Source organism: Electrophorus electricus, chromosome 26, assembly GCF_041902795.1.
Source record: "Electrophorus electricus isolate QZ-2024a chromosome 26, ASM4190279v1, whole genome shotgun sequence".
Lineage (NCBI taxonomy): Eukaryota > Metazoa > Chordata > Actinopteri > Gymnotiformes > Gymnotidae > Electrophorus > Electrophorus electricus.
In genome coordinates, this window is record NC_137522.1 from 7,162,413 (window position 1) to 7,179,929 (window position 17,517).

The 17,517-nt window shown below is 42.7% G+C and overlaps 1 protein-coding gene across 1 annotated transcript; it reads right to left on the reverse strand.

Moving 5' to 3' along the window:
* Positions 1-52: 52 nt before the first annotated feature.
* Positions 53-11,592, reverse strand: cers4a (ceramide synthase 4a). The gene is made up of 11 exons (XM_027010680.3): positions 11,095-11,592; positions 10,004-10,183; positions 8,713-8,830; positions 7,451-7,569; positions 7,238-7,295; positions 6,745-6,795; positions 5,851-5,943; positions 4,408-4,536; positions 3,060-3,166; positions 2,707-2,863; positions 53-2,594 (listed from the first exon to the last, which is right to left on the reverse strand). Exons 2-11 carry the CDS (start codon positions 10,180-10,182, stop codon positions 2,382-2,384), a joined length of 1,224 nt encoding a protein of 407 aa, XP_026866481.2. The 5' UTR covers position 10,183; positions 11,095-11,592; the 3' UTR covers positions 53-2,381.
* Between the last annotated feature and the right edge of the window lie 5,925 nt (positions 11,593-17,517).

Sequence of the window (17,517 nt, forward strand, 5' to 3'; positions counted from 1 at the left end):
CACGTTTTAATATCTGTAGTTCTTATACAGATGCAGCATACACTAGACCAAACATTTTATAACTGTATTTATTATTTTTCATTCAAATGCATGGAGGGAATGTGCCTGGAGTTTGTGGAAGACACCAGTGTGACAGGAGTCAGTCCCCATAGCATCCATGCATCACCTCCAATATACTTATCAATAAGCGCCTCTTATGGTATCACTACATGTTGGGAATACCATAAGTGACAGTTAATACAGTGCTTTCACAAAATAAAATCACCTAAACGAAATTAAAAATGAACCTAAATTAAATTAACGTTAATATACAGTGAAACAAACAAACAAAAAGGCCGCTTGAACACGAAGCATCTTGGATGATGATAATCCGGGATTATTCCATCACCATAATCCTAATATGATAATGTTAGATCAGGAGAGACTTAACTGGCCCCTGATGACCACTGAACCCTAAGAGGTTTCATGTGTACAGAGCCTTGCAGTGCAAGACTGGTAAGTGCTATGGATGTGCAGCTCACAGAAAGAAGGCTCAGCAATAACTACAGTGCACGTCATCTACGGTACAGACTTGAGGCAAACCACTTATGAATTCCTACCCCTCCAGCAAACTACGATGGTGGCCATCACAGGAGTCATATGCCACTGCTATGTTGCACACAACACTTATCACAAACATGGCTCTTGTGATCAAAAGGAGCGATCTGTGGACGGATATGCTACTTCGATCCAAGATGGGAATAAATTGCTCCCAGCTGGATCGCCTGGGAGACAGTCGCCTGGGTGAGGGTGTCTGAGGTTCGAAGGACCCAGTGACCCCAGGTAACATCACTGGGGGTGTGGCCAAGTGCATCTCCAAATTTGTAAACCTAGGGAAGCTGACATTGGAAATATGCAGCAGTAATAAAAGGGATTGTTTACACAAAATAATGAACGATGCTAACTGGAAGTGAGCTACATAGGAGTCAAGAGTTGCAAACTGGTGGCTTTCGTGCCCAGACTGGTTAGCTTTTAACAATCCCTTTAAAGGCAGTGGTGAGGGTATCCATCAAACTTTTTAAAAATTCACTTCTATCTCTACCCAATTTTGTTAATCTAGGGACATTTCTGCAAAAGCGGGATGCAGTCACGGACTAACTGATGTACAAGAAACTAAAGCTGAGTTTTCCAAGTGGTTTGTGGTATTTTATGCTTTGGCAAAACTGGGTGTTTATAACAAGACTGCTAGGTTGCATTTGTCCTAGAAACAAGACAGCATACTATCTTTTATTTAATCCAGTTTAAATGCCCGTCAGTGTTACTAATTCTGTTATTAATATTATTATTAAGGAAGTATGGCCTAAAATAAATTATATATATATATATATATTCCAGATAGCATATTAGGAGCATGTTAACTGTTCAAATGAGAAACGGATTACATACTCATGGAGAGATCCTTTGCTAATCAACCAGACTCAGATTGCATAATGCAATAATCCACAATATTCTACAAAAAGCATGTGCACCTAAGACAAAGCTTCGCAGTTCATGAGCTGTTGATTCATGGAAACCATTGTCGCCAAAACAAGCGGACGGATGCCCTAGTCCATCACTAGGGGGAGGTGTGAGTCCTCTTAAAAACCAAACAACAGCAATGCTTTAACAGTATAGGCATGTGGATATGCGTATGTAAACCCAGTAGACAGCTGAACTGAAGCCACATGGATGCTGCAATGGTTCAAAATTCAATATTATAAGTGTAAGAAATTCTGAAAATTCAGCAGGAAAAATAGTTAAATATAGGAGAGTCCCACTGTAAGCAAACAGCAGTTCACTATATTAGCACCTGTCTCTCTCCCATATAAGGACAGTAAATGTAATAATCAGAATCAATTAAATTTAAGACACATTATATTCCCTTTCTAAAACTATTTTACAATTAAAATTACACATTGTAAATGGATAAAGTGCTCATTCTTTTTTCCTCCCTTAAATGCACTATATTTCTTTCTTACAAAACCTTGTGATGCCCTCTACAGGTATGCTGAGATTGTTAGGTGTACAGAATTACCAATTTTTATCCAAAAAACCATCATTAAAGTGAGTCCAATGTCCACTTGCCGATTTTAGCTTCTAGCAAAGTGTTGCTGGCTACATTTAAGGAAGTAAAATGAAGCGTTATTGCGCCACAGCTCACATCTTTCTCATTTCACTAAAGAATGAAAGACTTGAACTAAAAATGGCCTAAAACCCCCTTTTTTCCCCCCAGGAGAAAATATAGATGTTTCGCACATGTAAGAAGAACTAAAATTTCAGTGGACGTGGTCTGCAAAACCAGCATGGGTGTCATGACTTATCGCTGCTATGCGAGCAGGTAAAATCGGTCTGGCGGAGGGCTACTATCTGGCTTTGGGTAGTTTGCTGTTCATATTCCTCCTCTGATGGGTCAGGTTGTTGAGGACACAGTTGTTGGCCAGGGAGACGAGCCTGGAATTCAGCATACCCTTCTTCTTCTCCTCCCAGCAGGGCTCTCCCTCTGTGCAGTCACCCTCTTCCTCCTCCTCCTCCTCCTCCTCCTCGTCCTCTTCATCACTCCGTTCGTCACGCTCCACCTGAGAAACGTGTTTTGCAAAACGCTGTTCACCCAAAGTCGCACTCGTACAGACCTGCGCAACACTGACCGGTCAAAGCCACGCGGCTGGCGGATTTTCTCGAGGTCCTCACTTTGCCCAAGAAGATGAATTTGTAGAGCATGCGAAGAATGAGGTAGGCCCAGAAGACGTGGAGTGCCTGCAGGACCAGCAGAAGGCCGTTGAAGAAGTAGTAACCAGGGAATATCTGCAAGAAATCCACCGACACCACCAGAGTCGAATAGACCACCCTGGAGAAACAAAACAACAGAAGCAGTCAATTTAGCCAGTTTAGAGTGAAGATGATTTTTTTTTTAGTCCAAAATATGTTAATATGGAAAAAAAGAAAGCAAGATATCACAACACAACAGTCTCTAAAATAATGATATTTTAAATTTTTACGAACTGATAATAACTCATAGATTTATGATATAATGGTGGGCTTACTGGCAGGGAAAGATAACAAGACGCGTTACTAGGAAAACTACAGCGAAAACAACAAACAAAGTGTCGCAAGTCCTCCTCCAGCCAGCGTAGTTAAACATCTTAGCAGACTGTGAATACAACAACAACAGAAAGGGACTGTTTTAGAATGAGCTCCGGCAAGCACACTTGATGCTGCTGTCAATGCACAATGCCCAGATGCTGCTCAAAGCATGTAGTCTATCAATACATAACTCACATAAGAATTTAAAACACGATCAACAAAGACCAACTCTGTTGATCAGAGAGCCAGTTGTACTCCTTTATATAGTGAACAGGGCAAATGGACACAAGTAAATTAGATGGGAAATGCGGTAAGATTCTGTCATAACCACACACAGGTTCAGAATAAAGTTGCAAGACTTTTTTAGTCTGATCAGCTTTAAGGTGCTCGTTACAGATAACAACGCAGAAGAAAATAAAAATCAACCCATAGTAAGGAAGGAAATTATAGCTCCAGAAAGGTTTAGAGCAACACAACCCAAATAAGGTCGAATTGTAGCCCTTATACAGCAGTGCAAGAAAATGGATTTAGAACAGTGGTGTCAAATATATTATTGTCCTGCTCAGGTGTACCAAATGAATGTGTAACGTTTAAATGAAACTGGTCTCGTGGACTGTGACTGAACTGACTCATCCAGCAGTAAAACAGAAAGAGCTATTCTCGGCTATTCCAGTAGGGGGCGAAATAAAGCCACAAACTCAGGGCCCGGTCATAGGCTACTGACACGACCCACAAAGGATGTAATTGTGTCTCTTTCCAGAAGAATAATTTAGAAAATGAATGTTGTTTTTTTGTTTTGTTTTTGTTTGTTTTGGGGTTTTTTTTTTGGGGGGGGGGGGGGTAATATTCATCTGTTTTGTATGCAAATCCAGCACAATGTGGTGTATTATTGATTATTACTCAACCTGAGTTGATGATATGCTGTACAATTTACCTAAATTGACTTTCTCACCCCAATTTGGAGTGTATTTCAAGAAGGTATATTGAAGTTATGCAACACAAAACATATATCTCCATAATTCACATATGCCTGAATATCAAAATCTAAAATTAGAATCGTCAAAAGGTGGTGAGTTTCACAGTGCTGGAGTATATCAAATCTAAATCATTTGTTTAATAGGTTAATTTAAACTGATAGCCATCGTGTAAGTGTGCAGTTCTACGACAAGATTTAAGCAGGACATAGTTAGTGCATAAATACAATCGGACTATTTTTTGCTGCTGGCAGAAAGAGAGGGATATCTGGTTTAGATAATAATCTTCACGAGACTTGGATGGGGGATTTAAATACATATAATCCGGATTTACCTCCAACAGGAAGTCAGATGAGTCATGCACCAGCATGACTAGAGTCCCCACACGCACATAGTTGCCGCTGTAGGAGAAACCCATCAGTACGATGGTGGCGATGTGGTGAATGATCTGCTCTCTAAAGTCCTACTGACAACAAACACAGCAGGTCAAAAAATGCTCAGCTATACCATGAAATCCCGTCACAACAAAGCAACTCCGTGGCCAGACGATCCCAGGCGAGGGCAAAAAACGTTCCGCTCTGAAGCGCACCTGCAGCTCTCCCTGTAGGTGAAGTCACTTCGGACGAAAAGTATCGGCTACAGTTTGACTCTGGAACTGATCTTAAGTCAGAGCAGAAAACCTAAAACTGTAAAATCATGTTTAGAGAAAGCACTGAGACAAAGCTTGGGTGGTGCTTTTGTCATGGAAAACCTGTTTTCAATTAAATGCCAGCCATGTTAGAGGGCAATGTGTTGTATGATAATGGATTTGTGTGTGTGTGTGTGTGTGTGTGTGTGTGTGTGTGTGTGTGTGTGTGTGTGTGTGCTCTATATTAAATTAGGGCTCATGAGACAGCAGTGCTGAGCTGTCATCAGTGATCTGACATAAATGTTTCCTTTCTCCAGAGTCTCATTTTATTCTCACTGGAAATCCCTTGCGCGCCAATGCCAGCACCTACAGCACCCTGTGGACACCCACACCGCATACAGAGCGTAGTGCCTGATGTCACGCCTCTTTACGCTACACCCAGTGAGCCTTCACACAGAGTCTTGTGACCTTACAGAATGATGTCACCTAACCAAATGAGTATGTCACTCAGCAAAGGTGACATTACTGCTACATATAGCACTGCTATAGATCTAAGCAAAAGTGAAACGCCATATAGTTAAAGTTTGGTTTACACAATTTTGATTAAGCTCGCGTATGCTTGTTGAGCTGCATGCCATCATCAAAACACCCACGGATCCCTCATCAGGAACAACTGCGATTGGTCAGCGTGCTCAAGGTACACAACAGGAAAACTGTGATTTGTTAGCTGGCCCAGGGTTCGACAGGAATTAGGGTACATTAGAGCTTCCATACTGCTGTCAGGCTTGTGAGCAATACACTAAGGGGGCTGAGCCATGTCACCCTGTTATCTCCCCAGGGTAGGATTATAATAGGAGTATGTTCTCAATACACTCTGGTACAATAAAGCTTCACTCGATTTTAGTGTGGTGTTATTCCTCATAGTTCTGTTAATGACCGTTCTGTCTGTAAGGAGTTCTGGTTGTGTTTTTTAGTTGTTTAACTGGTTGAGGTTTGATGGAGGTTTATACGATTATCAATGGCGGTTCTGTTTTAATATCTCCAGTCTTACGGACCACAGACGGACATCGCTCAACATCGCTGACGATACAGAAACCCCAATAAACACGTAGCAGTAGATCAAGCAAGGTCAAAAGGAAGCAGACTCACTTTACGCTTGACGTCCACAGAGACGCACAGCAGCAGGGACCAGTAGAAGCTGAGCTCCAGCATGTAGTACCAGTAATGGGTATCAGCCAGGGGCTACAGCAGGGCACATCACCAGAACAAACAGTGTTTAGCAGGAACAGAGGGAGAGGAAGAGAAAGTTAGAGAGAGCGAGACATGAGGTCAGAGAGAGAAAGAGAGAGAGAGAGAGGCGAGTGTGGTAGAGAGGAACACGTTCATTCAGGGGACATACCCAAGTTTAGCTCCCTTCAGCATCTGTCTAACTCTATTTCATATTCCACTGCCCATAGGCTGCAGTAGCTTGTCACATGCACTTAAGAATGGGCCTCTGGTATGGAACAGATGTCCAGACATTAGAGACGCTCAGCCAGTTGGGCGAATCAGAACGCGGGGTCGCTCAACTTCAGAGTTCGTGCACATCATTGCATGTAACAGCCAGCAAAAGTAATGGGGTGGGGTGAACGGAATCTGCACAACACGTCCTACCTAAAACTTCAGCGTTTCAGGGTAACACACAGAAGAGTTGTGTACGAAAGAACAGAGTCCAGCGCAACACAATAGAGGGATGTTTATGAAAATATTTCACCCTTTAGAAATCACATCCTCCACCTCTGAAAACGTTTGGGGGTGGGTCACCAACACTGGCAGTCACCTAGGGAACAGAGAATGTACCCTCTTCCTTTGGCCCATTTACTTTCCCTCTGTGGATACACATTCATCTGGAAGTAAACGTATCTCACGTGAAAGTAAGAGTCGGAGATCGATTTCCTTGACTGAACATCATTTCCTGAATGAACATCATACACAGGAGAAAGGCAAGTAAAGACAGATATTCCCACTTTCCCAACACTAAAGTGACTGCTGTCTGCCACTCACTTGTCTGGGATATCCACGCCAGCATTCCCGGTGATCCCAGAACCAGGGTGTCTGTGTGAGAGTGAAGGGTACAGTGATACAAGTTTGTCACTCACACAATTACGGTATGGGATACCAGGGCTTAGGGGTAGGGTACAGTGTTCCGAGGATATACTGGAATAGTCAGTACCTCTTGAACTCGCATATAATGGGATGTTTTATTTAAAAGAAAAAAATGCAGTCTGTAAAAAACAGCTGGTAACATCACACCTCATATTTAACCTGAACATATTAGCCTGTGTTTGTTTTTCTTTCTGCTCATTCTCAAATCTTCCATTTTAGTTTAACTTGAATGTGCAATTACAGTTTTTCTGATGCATCGTGTCTGTTCCAATATGTTAGCAATATGTTCCAATGTCAGGAAAACTTGCTACTACTATATTATACTATACTACTTATATTATTTAGGTTAATATTCACAAACAAAGAGGTGGGCGGGGCCTCATACACTCACAGCAATCAGGGCGGCGAGCCCGGCGGCAAACGCGATGAGGTAGAAGACAAACCTCCACCTGCGGAAGGAAGCAGAGAGAGGCGGAGAGGCCTCCTGTTTAAAAGAGGCCTCCACCGCTCCCTTCCTGTGATCGCACCTCCACTTCCCCCAAATGATCGACCGAGGTGGCGAGTCGGAGCTGAACGTGCGTGAGGGGAAGGTGGACGCACTCACGAGGCTTCGCAGAACTTCTTGGTGTTGCTGGGCCGGTCTTGGTTACGGCGGAGGCGGAGCCAGTTTTGGATCTGCCGAGGCGTGAGGCCACAGTGCTTCGCCAGGCCCAGGAGCTCACCCTGCATGAATGACAGCTACACCTGTACTACAGCAGGGAAGACAGCCACGCCTGCGCTACAGCAGGGAAGACAGCCACGCCTGCGCTACAGCAGGGAAGACAGCCACGCCTGCGCTACAGCAGGGAAGACAGCCACGCCTGCGCTACAGCAGGGAAGACAGCCACGCCTGCGCTACAGCAGGGAAGACAGCCACGCCTGCGCTACAGCAGGGAAGACAGCCACGCCTGCGCTACAGCAGGGAAGACAGCCACACCTGCGCTACAGCAGGGAACACAGCTACGCCTGCGCTACAGCAGGGAACACAGCTACGCCTGCGCTACAGCAGGGAACACAGCTACGCCTGCGCTACAGCAGGGAACACAGCTACACATTTACCATGATCAGGAAACAGTTCAGGGAAGACAACCACAGCAGTCATTTTTAACCCATGTATCAACTTCTTTAAAAGTTTCTGCCCAAGTACATCTTTGCCTGCAACAATAATTTTGGTCATGTACTCAGTAAGCGGGAGCTAAAAAGCTCCTTGTCTGTGCTCAGACGGCAGGAGGAATTACGGGTGGGACAGGGTTGTATTATATGTCCACTTATATGCACTTTGCCTCTCACTTGCAGTCAAGCCAGTCAAAAATAAACTCAGAACATCCGGATTCTTTTGGAACTGAGATGCGAACACTGAGCTTCTGATGCTTGTGCAAACGCGAATGAAAATCTACGGTTTGCAAATGATCAAGTAAACCGCCGGATTAAGCTCATTTCCATGTCATGGCGTGCTGGACACACACACACACACACACACACACACACACACACACACACACACACACACACACACACACACACACACACACACACACACATGAATGCCCTGTTTACAAAGCAATGTCCACAAACACATGCTTTGATGAGTTCGGTGGGGACCTCTAGTTCCCTGCACAGAGCCCCAATCTCAACTCCAATTTATACATCTGGGATGAATTGGAATGCTGATCACGAGCCACACCTTCTCGTTCAACATCAGTACCTGAGCTCACAAATGCTCTTTTGACTCTAAAGACACACTCTAATCTTACAGACACACTCTAATCTTCTCAGAAGAGTGGTGGTTGTTACAGGTGTTTGGACAGTGGCTTATTCCCCACTAACCTGCATGTAGTGGTTGTTTTTCTGCATGTAAAAGGCCTCCAGCTTTGGAATGGCAGGAGCTCGTGCACGAATCCTGTCAGACACACCCATCATCCTGCTGAGAGGTAATGCCACCACCCTGAAAACAAAGATTTGATGTTTTACACACACACACACACACACACACACACACACACACACACACACACAGTCTTTCCCAAGTCTTGACACCTACTTCTCTACGTTTTGGGCATGACTGGGCCAGACAAATATGTTTAAAACAGCCTGAAAGTGCAGTGAAACTGACAGTGAGGGGAGTTTGTGTCTGTAAGTCAAGAGGTCTAATACCATAAAGAGTGTCAGGTTAGGACGTTCCACCGGTCAGGCTATTTGGAGTGAGTGCATGAGTGTCAGGTGTAAAGCAGGAAGCACATGTCATCACAGCCACTCTTCCTAGTGTACACTTCTGTCTCCCACTCAACTAGTTCTAATGTCCGGTCAGTTTAATCACAGCAAATTTCCAAAGCATCGGGTGTCGCCCTCCATCATGGACTGCACTGCCAATCAGAGAAAATGAAGGCCACACTGGCCAATCAGAGTAGGTGAAGACCACCGACTGCTTAGAGGAGAACCCTAACACTCATCTATAGCTCCATGGCAACATGTGTGACCCTGTCATTCACAAGCTGTTTTCTCGGTCAATGGTACAGTGTGGAGCTGAGATTCAAACCTGATTTCTAGCTGTAACTTGATAACATTTAGAGGGGACTACATAGAGGCTATATATTGTAAGTCTAACTAGAACTTTGTTCAAGAGTTCCATCTAAATCACTTGCAATTTGTACACCTTTATGCACATATTATGACTTACTGAACTGAAAGAGATCAGTTCTGAAAGAGGCGACCGAGGATGAGAACACAAGGTGTCTTTTCACTGAATGAAAGGGCACATGTGCCCATCTGAAACCCCGTCTCCCACAGCACAAGCCTGGTAGTGATCACAAGTCTCAATGCTTCCTGGTCATAATCTTTAATGGAACAATGGTGACCCCTATTCTGAAAGTTCTGGTGTTTTCCTGGAGCTTTCCCTGACTCACTGGTTATTTACCAGCTCCTTTGTCTATTTAAAACTGAGGTCTGCGCAGTTTGAGCTGTTCGCCAGCACTGCGCATTTTACTTGCCTTCTCCAGAATCGGGACTGTCCAATCATGACCAAATATCACTCAATATCCAGAAATATCCATAACCTCCTAAAACCATCTGCAATGCAACCCCTCCACAACAACAGCAGCAGCAGCAGCAACTCACTGACCTCTCGAAAACAATGCGGAGAGCAATGAAACCCAGTGCCAGAGGAAGGGTGATAAGCAGGTCTCGAGGAAGAGGATAGCGACCACCTTCCACAGAGCCTTCATCAAGGTCCTTCCATGTGATTCCAGAAGGAAGCCAGTAGTCCTCCTGCCAGAGCCATTGGTTCAGGAGCTCCTCCATCCTACACACAGCAAGGAACAGTGTGTGTGTGTGTGTGTGTGTGTGTGTGTGTGTGTGTGTGTGAGAATTAGTGAATTACATCAAGATACACAGGGAGGGAATACACCTCAGTCACCACACACATGGCTCTGCCTGCCTAAAGATTAAACTTTAATAAACGATTCATATCTATGAATCGATGGCTAGGAAATTCCAAATAAAAAAGTATGCTAGTTAACCAGGAAGCTAGAGCCTCACATATCGAAAGCGGAGCAAAGAAAAAATATACATTTGTTGATGTGTAACATTTTCATACAAAATTTGATAGGCTGGCAGAAAATATCTAGTAAAAAAAAAAAAAGTTGCTCTTCCATATATTTTCGTCTTGCACAGTGACATATCTTATTACACAGACCTATAACATGGACATTTGTTTAACAGATCATTTTTTGCATCATTATTAACATTATTTGACGAGCTGGAAGGATAAACGAAACATTCCCATGCGTTGGCCTGGCGCAGGCAGCAGTCCACATTAAACTGCGCTCTCCTTGCTTATAAAGTCAGGTTAAATAAATAATCTTATAAATAACCTTACAAAGGTTCATTCTCAGATTTTCTTTTGTTTGTTTTAATTTGAGTGATTTTCATGGTTTCTACATTGTAACAGACGAGAGGATGTTATCGGTGCTCGGCGCATACATAACAGCAACGATAACAGCTGTGGTCACAAAACAGAAAGATTGCTGTATAACCGATTGCTGTATAACCGATTAGGCTTCACCGAGGAATAGCATCGTTTCACATTATGCGACAATGATAGACGTTCGTAACGCTGTTCAAGTCACACCGATGGACGCGTTTAAGTAATACAGGCTATTCGAAGTGTCTTAGGTGTGCAAAATTAAAGGGATACAATAGCGGAGCATTTACCTGTCTATGGTCCGATGATGGGCGAGGGAACACAGCCGAACACAGAGATGACCGAGAGTTAATTCTGGTGAATTTGAGCTGGCTGTTATTTATAATTCCTGGGTCCCGGTTATCAGTGAAAAACAACGAACATCGAGCCACTATGCTGCCGGACGGAAACTGGGAAAGACAGGACTCCTCTCTGATCCCACACACCTCCAGAAAAGATCCGACAGCCTTTCAGTGCCGACACTTATTGAAAAAAAAGGTCTCTGTCCGTGGAAAATCTAGTGTAAGATCAATAAAACGAAAAGGCCGGGTGTGTATGTACGCGCTGGATGAGATGTCGTTTTATTGACTTTTTTTCTATCCATCGGAGCAATTTTTCACCCTATCGAGAATTGATGCCCTCTAGCGCACGGTTGGTGTACAACCTCAGGCCTACGCAGAGAAAACGAGACGATCAAACGTCTCCTATTGCAAAAATCCCTGCCTTTCAGCCCGAAACATGCATACATGTGATTAATACGATGTTTAAAAGGCCCCTTAGAGAGTGTTTCTGTGTGTTACTAAAGATACCATCAGAGGCTCCTCCCATTTGTCTGTCTCTTTTCTGTTTCTCTCATATGCAAACGTGCACATTCTCTCTCTCTCTCTCTCTCTCTCTCTCTCTCTCTCTCTCACACACACACACACACACACACACACACACACAGATCAAGCTCACAGATGCTCACAATGGTTGAAACAGGTGTGACCACTGCATGTTTTTCTTTCTCAGAGTTGCAGAACCAGATGAATAGTACATTCAGCTAGAAAACACAAGGTAAGATAACTTGATTAAACAAGCAGGAACATGTTACGTGAAACACACATTCAGCATGCTGCCAGTATCTCACTATGATCCACTGGAGCTTGTAGCTGGAGCTGTCTTAGAGTGGTGTTGAGGCTATTAACACAATCTGTAGCTCGGTGCTTGTACATGTAAATGTGACTTAATAAAACACATTCAAAATGTATAAGAATGATTTATCAAGGTTGTGGTGTCTTATTAAGCATAGCCAAATTTATTTAACTGACTGAAAAACATAAGTATTATTTTTGGCTTCATTCAAGTGAGTCCAACTATTACGAAATTTCCTGCAGTACAAACATCTTCTGCCTCACAGAAAGGCTTTCAGCAAATAGCAGAGGAAGCATTTTTTTACACTTTGTTGGAAGGGATATATCTTGCTCGAGGTAACAGTTTTATTAGGCATATCCATAATTACGCTCTCCATAATCTACAATCCATCTGAGTGAGCCCTCCCACTTACTTTATCTCTTTTCATCTAATAACTTCAGAGACCCCAGACGACTGGCGGACCACTTACATCTCCCATAATGAAAGCCTAGCATTTTTGTTTCTATATCCACCAGCCAGTCTCTCTCTCTCACAGAGCCAAACTGCATGTGTATAGATTCTCCCTTAGCTGGTTCAGCAACTCCAGAGCCCCCTAATGCACCCTGATGGCTGGCGCTTCTCTCGTCTGCGGTGATGGTGCGCCATGGCGATACGCCAGAGCTAACATTTGTGGCACATTACCTGCCTGAAGAGCACGGCAGGGTCCCAAGCGAGTCTGCATATGTGCTGGGTGTGTCTCCAGTGTCATGACGGATGTCCAGGACATCCAGCAAGCCTCTCCCTGTCACTGTGCATAATTTCCCACGCAGCAGTGGTTCTCGGGCCTTTTTGCTGCGAACCCGATGCGCTGCACAGCTTTGCTTCATCCCTGCTCTGGGACGCATGACTCAGCTGATGAAGAGTGAGATACTCCCCTGATAGGCTACATCACGTTTCAGGTTTTCCCTGTTTTAACACACCTGATCCAAACAACTAGCTGATTATCAAAGAATCCATGAGTCGTGCGCTGGACACACGATAAACCTGAAAGTGTGGCCCAGGACTGAAGTTGAGAAGCCTGGTATTAATGCAGGAAAAAAGTTCAAACTAAACCTTAACCTTATGCAGTAGTGGACAGACAGGATGGTAACATAGGTAACAGTGTGTACCCAGAATTACTTGAGGTTTGTTTCAGATTGCTGGTCTGAGCCCTAAACTGGAACTGGAACTGAAAATCAAGTCAAAGCCCTGGGTGGTAATCCAGAAAGCAGGTTTAACAAACCTCAAACTTAACCTTGAACTCTGAGCTGACCTAAGTCGACCCGGAACACTCTGAGTTATCAGAGGTTAGAAGTTCAGCGACCAAAGTCAGTCAGCTGAGTAGACTAAATTTAACTCAAGAGCATTCACCGATGCCTTCAAAAGCCACCGTCAGTTGAGCACCGATAAATGGGATTCAACACTGATGTGAACGATAAAAACTGCAGAGCTTCTTATTTCACGCTATCAGAACCCAAATTAAAGCTGCACTATGTAAAATCTTTACTGTGATTTTGACACATGCATGCCAGGGGACGGCGACGCTTTTGAGCGCTTAGTGAGAAGTGATTTCATGCCAGAAGTCATCTTTAAGGACTTTACCATCTCTGCCAAGGTTGTGGTTCTTCCTCTGGTCATTGCGTAGTGTGGCTTGGGTGTCTGTAGTATCAAACAAACCACAATAAACTCTCATTCCTTCCCAGGGATGTCCCTGAGTCCACTCAGGCACCGGAACCTGGCTTGGCTAGAGCTAATCCTGGAGTGGACCAAGCTGTACCAGGGTTGGGATATGGTGTCATAAGACACAGCAAGCAGGGCCAGCGTCGGTCTCCAAGGTGGAAACCATCTGTCTTAATCACATGGATGGGAACATGACATGAAGTGACATGCCTTGTGCAACTTTGTTGTAGCCTACAATGTAACATCACATATCCTATTTTTAATTAGGCTACTGATGACTAGTTATTATTATAACTATTACTAACCATTACTGATAATGAAGAAAAGCAAGTAATTGTGAAATAAAACTTGGGATTGGAAGTAAGCGCTTTATTGTTGCCTGCACATAAATGGTACGGAAAGATTTCTAATTGAAAAAATTTGAAAGAGCAGTTATAGTAACTGCTATGTTGGGTCTATGTAGGCTACAAGGAATATAAGACTCACTGTAAGATTTAAGGTGTTAAACTGGCCAAGTCACATATATATTTTTAAAAGTCTACTTAAAATACTTCTATGGAGGACTTGTTGACTCACACAGATTTATACCCAGTGAAAACGTTTGAGTGCTAAGTCAGTCATGTCATAACGCCAAATCCCCTGACAGACTACAATACCCAGCAACGCGTTCGTCACCTACTCAACGACTCAACTAATCGCAGGCGTCCAATCAGATCAGTGTCACCAGAATATTGAAATCACCTGTATGTCCTGATTATTGGATTATATAAGACTGTTTGTAACTCTAAGTCTTCGCGAGGTATTGCCAATAGTCTCTAGAAGTATACCGCGCTCTATTTTGGATTGTCATTTTGTGTACCGTAACTTTTCTTAGTATTCCTCGTTGTTGTCTTTGGCCTGCCCCTTTTGGATTGTCTGCCTGGTTATATTGCGATTGATTTTCTGGTTTCTGACTCGGACTGTTAAACACTCTACTATTTAGATGATCCCTTTAGCTTCCCCTTTGTCATCGCACTGGATTGTTGCACAACCCCTGAACAACGATTAAACCAACCTGCTGTCTTGTCCGATTCAAGCAACCTGCTCCGCAAGCGTCTGTTTTTGCCCGACTCGTCACAAGCCGATTGGTCTACATTTTGAATAGACTAACATGGCAAAAGGACCAGCTCTGCTTTATGTTAATCACCCTCACTTAAAATCTCGAAGTGAAAAATAAAAAGGCAAAAAAGAATACTAATCCATACAATTTGTGGTTAAACTGAAGTGGAGTCCATGGTCCTGTAGTCTATCATGTGAAATGCAATGACGAAGAATGTTCAAAAGATTAATTGGGCTGAAAATGGTACTTAAGTGAAATTTAGTCTAATCGCTCGTAATTTGATATAATCACTTCTTGTAATCAATAATATGAGCTACTAGATGAATGTAATTGTCTAGGGACAGTAATTTGACAAGTACAGTTGCTTTGAAGCATTTCTTGAAACATGACCAAAACAGTAAGTATATTTCTTGTAACAATTTGTAGAAAGAGCACCACACAATGGATTACCTGCAGAAAAGTCCGAAACTTGCTCAAAATCCTTAGTTTATATCTCAGAAGTAAATATTTGTCAATGAATATGTCAGTGCCATCAGAAAGGCAAATCCTCGTGTCATTATTTATGAACCAATAGTCTAACTGCTTAGCCAAGTTGTCGGTATAACAGTGTATTTTCTGAAGGCTGAGGTTTTGAAGACTGAAAATACACAATGCGGCACTTTTTCTATGTGTGATATATTCACTTTCAACAGTACAAAATGACACATTACTGTATATGGGAGATTGCAAGAGATTGGACAGGATTCAGACTTATGCTTTTACTGTTTGTGCTGTTAGTTGTTGACAGTCCATGTCACTGAAGTACAGAAAAGAGAGCCAAGACCGCTTCACTGCACTCTAGAGCACCAAGAGCGAAATACAACATTAGAAATGTGAACATAGGAAACAGCCTTAAGGCAGAACCGCAGATGCAGAGCTGTATGGGGAATTACAGTGCAGTCTTTCTACACCTCCTGACATTCCTGTCTGTCTGGACACAGATTCTCATCCACATCATTACGAATATCTTCCCTCGCAATGCAGCGCTGAAAGAATCTTTTGCGACGTCTAACCCAGCCTCTGCTGTGACGTTCTCACAACGCGGCATCCATGGCAACAAGCAAAGTCATCTGAGTATGTGGCTTGCAGTTGTAAACCTGCCACCTCCGTGCAAAGTCGAACTCCTCCGATGGGTAACGAATAGACAATATTGCCACGGAATTTGGTAAATCGTCTCGAATCAGGCGCCTGTCGTCATCAGGGATGTGAGCCTTGGAGAGTGTGTCTAAGATGGTGAGGAAATGTTGGGTATTGAATGGCCTTATAATGAGAATACAAGATGGCACACCATACTCTGAAATAGCAGCACACATAGTGATATTCCCATCGGAATATCATGGAAATTCAGATCAAACTGAAACGCTTTAACACAACAATGAATTTACACTTATTTTACTGCTGGTCCAAATTCACTAACATAGAAATGTAATTACACAGCACAAAGGTCATGTGTGAAGGGATTTTTCTGGCAAATTTCATTGTGTGTATATAAAATGTAGCTATTTTTATGATCAAGTTTATTAGTGCTCATTGAGGTTAAATAAAGGGTAGCTCTAAAAGTAATAGAGCAGTGGCTTTTAAGAAGAATCTTTTTTTACTCAGAATACAGTTTACCATCTGCACAATATTTTATAAATCAGCTTTCATTTTGTTATTAAGAACGTATTTATTGGGGAGAGTCCAAATTTGAGATAATAGCTTTCTTAAAAAGTTATTAAATTATATATTATATTTTATATATATTTCTTATCTATTATATCAACCCCATTAACAGAAGTAAAATTGTAAAGGCACGTAAGCAAAAGTTTTAATCCACTAGCCTTTCTGAAGATAAAAATTAGGACATCACGTAATCTAAAGATTCATCTCAAGTCTTTTAATCCAGATAATTTTACTAGTTTGACTGAGAGGTGACGTGTGAGTATTATTTAAACAAAGAGGTTCAACGACAGGTGCATTTGTAGGTTACATCTAGGATTTACCTGCGTGCAGCAACGTCATAGTCCCCAATGACACAGAAATCACAAGCGCGTGTAAATTCTAATAGCAGACATTTTATGGTTTAATTCAAGACTTTCATTTACCTTGTTTGTAAAGTACTTTGATATTGTTTTATACACTGTGATTATCCATATGCTTGTTAATTTCTGATCTAAAGGAACTATTTTTCCCTGTAAGTTGTGTGTGCATATGCCAGCTAGCGTATGTAAGACTGAGAGACAGAGCAGTTTGCTCTTCATATTAAGACAATATGTCCTCTCTTGCCTGGATATGTTGTCTTTTTGGGACCTAAAAACGTGTCCTAAAAATGTCATTCTTTTCATGTTGACATTTGCCATAGACTGTGGGACTGTTTCTGCGATGCTTTGACGATTCTTTATAGGTCCTGCCTTCTTCCTACAATTGGGCGATCATGCACACGCAACCACTGCTCAGAATGATCCTCGGTCTGTGTGTGTGTGTGTGTGTGTAGTTGCTTCACAGAAATGTATTCCCACATATGGACTGCACATCCATGTTGTTAAAACTTTGTTTTCATATCTAAAACAAGTTCATTTTCAGGAAAGTGTACCAGGGCACAACAGAACTACTGAAATGTGTCTAGTGAAGTAGTGATGTGCATATATATATAAAATGTACAGAGCTGATGAAGGACCTCTGTCCAAAACCTCTCTGTCTGTCTATATAGTCACCCCACATTACT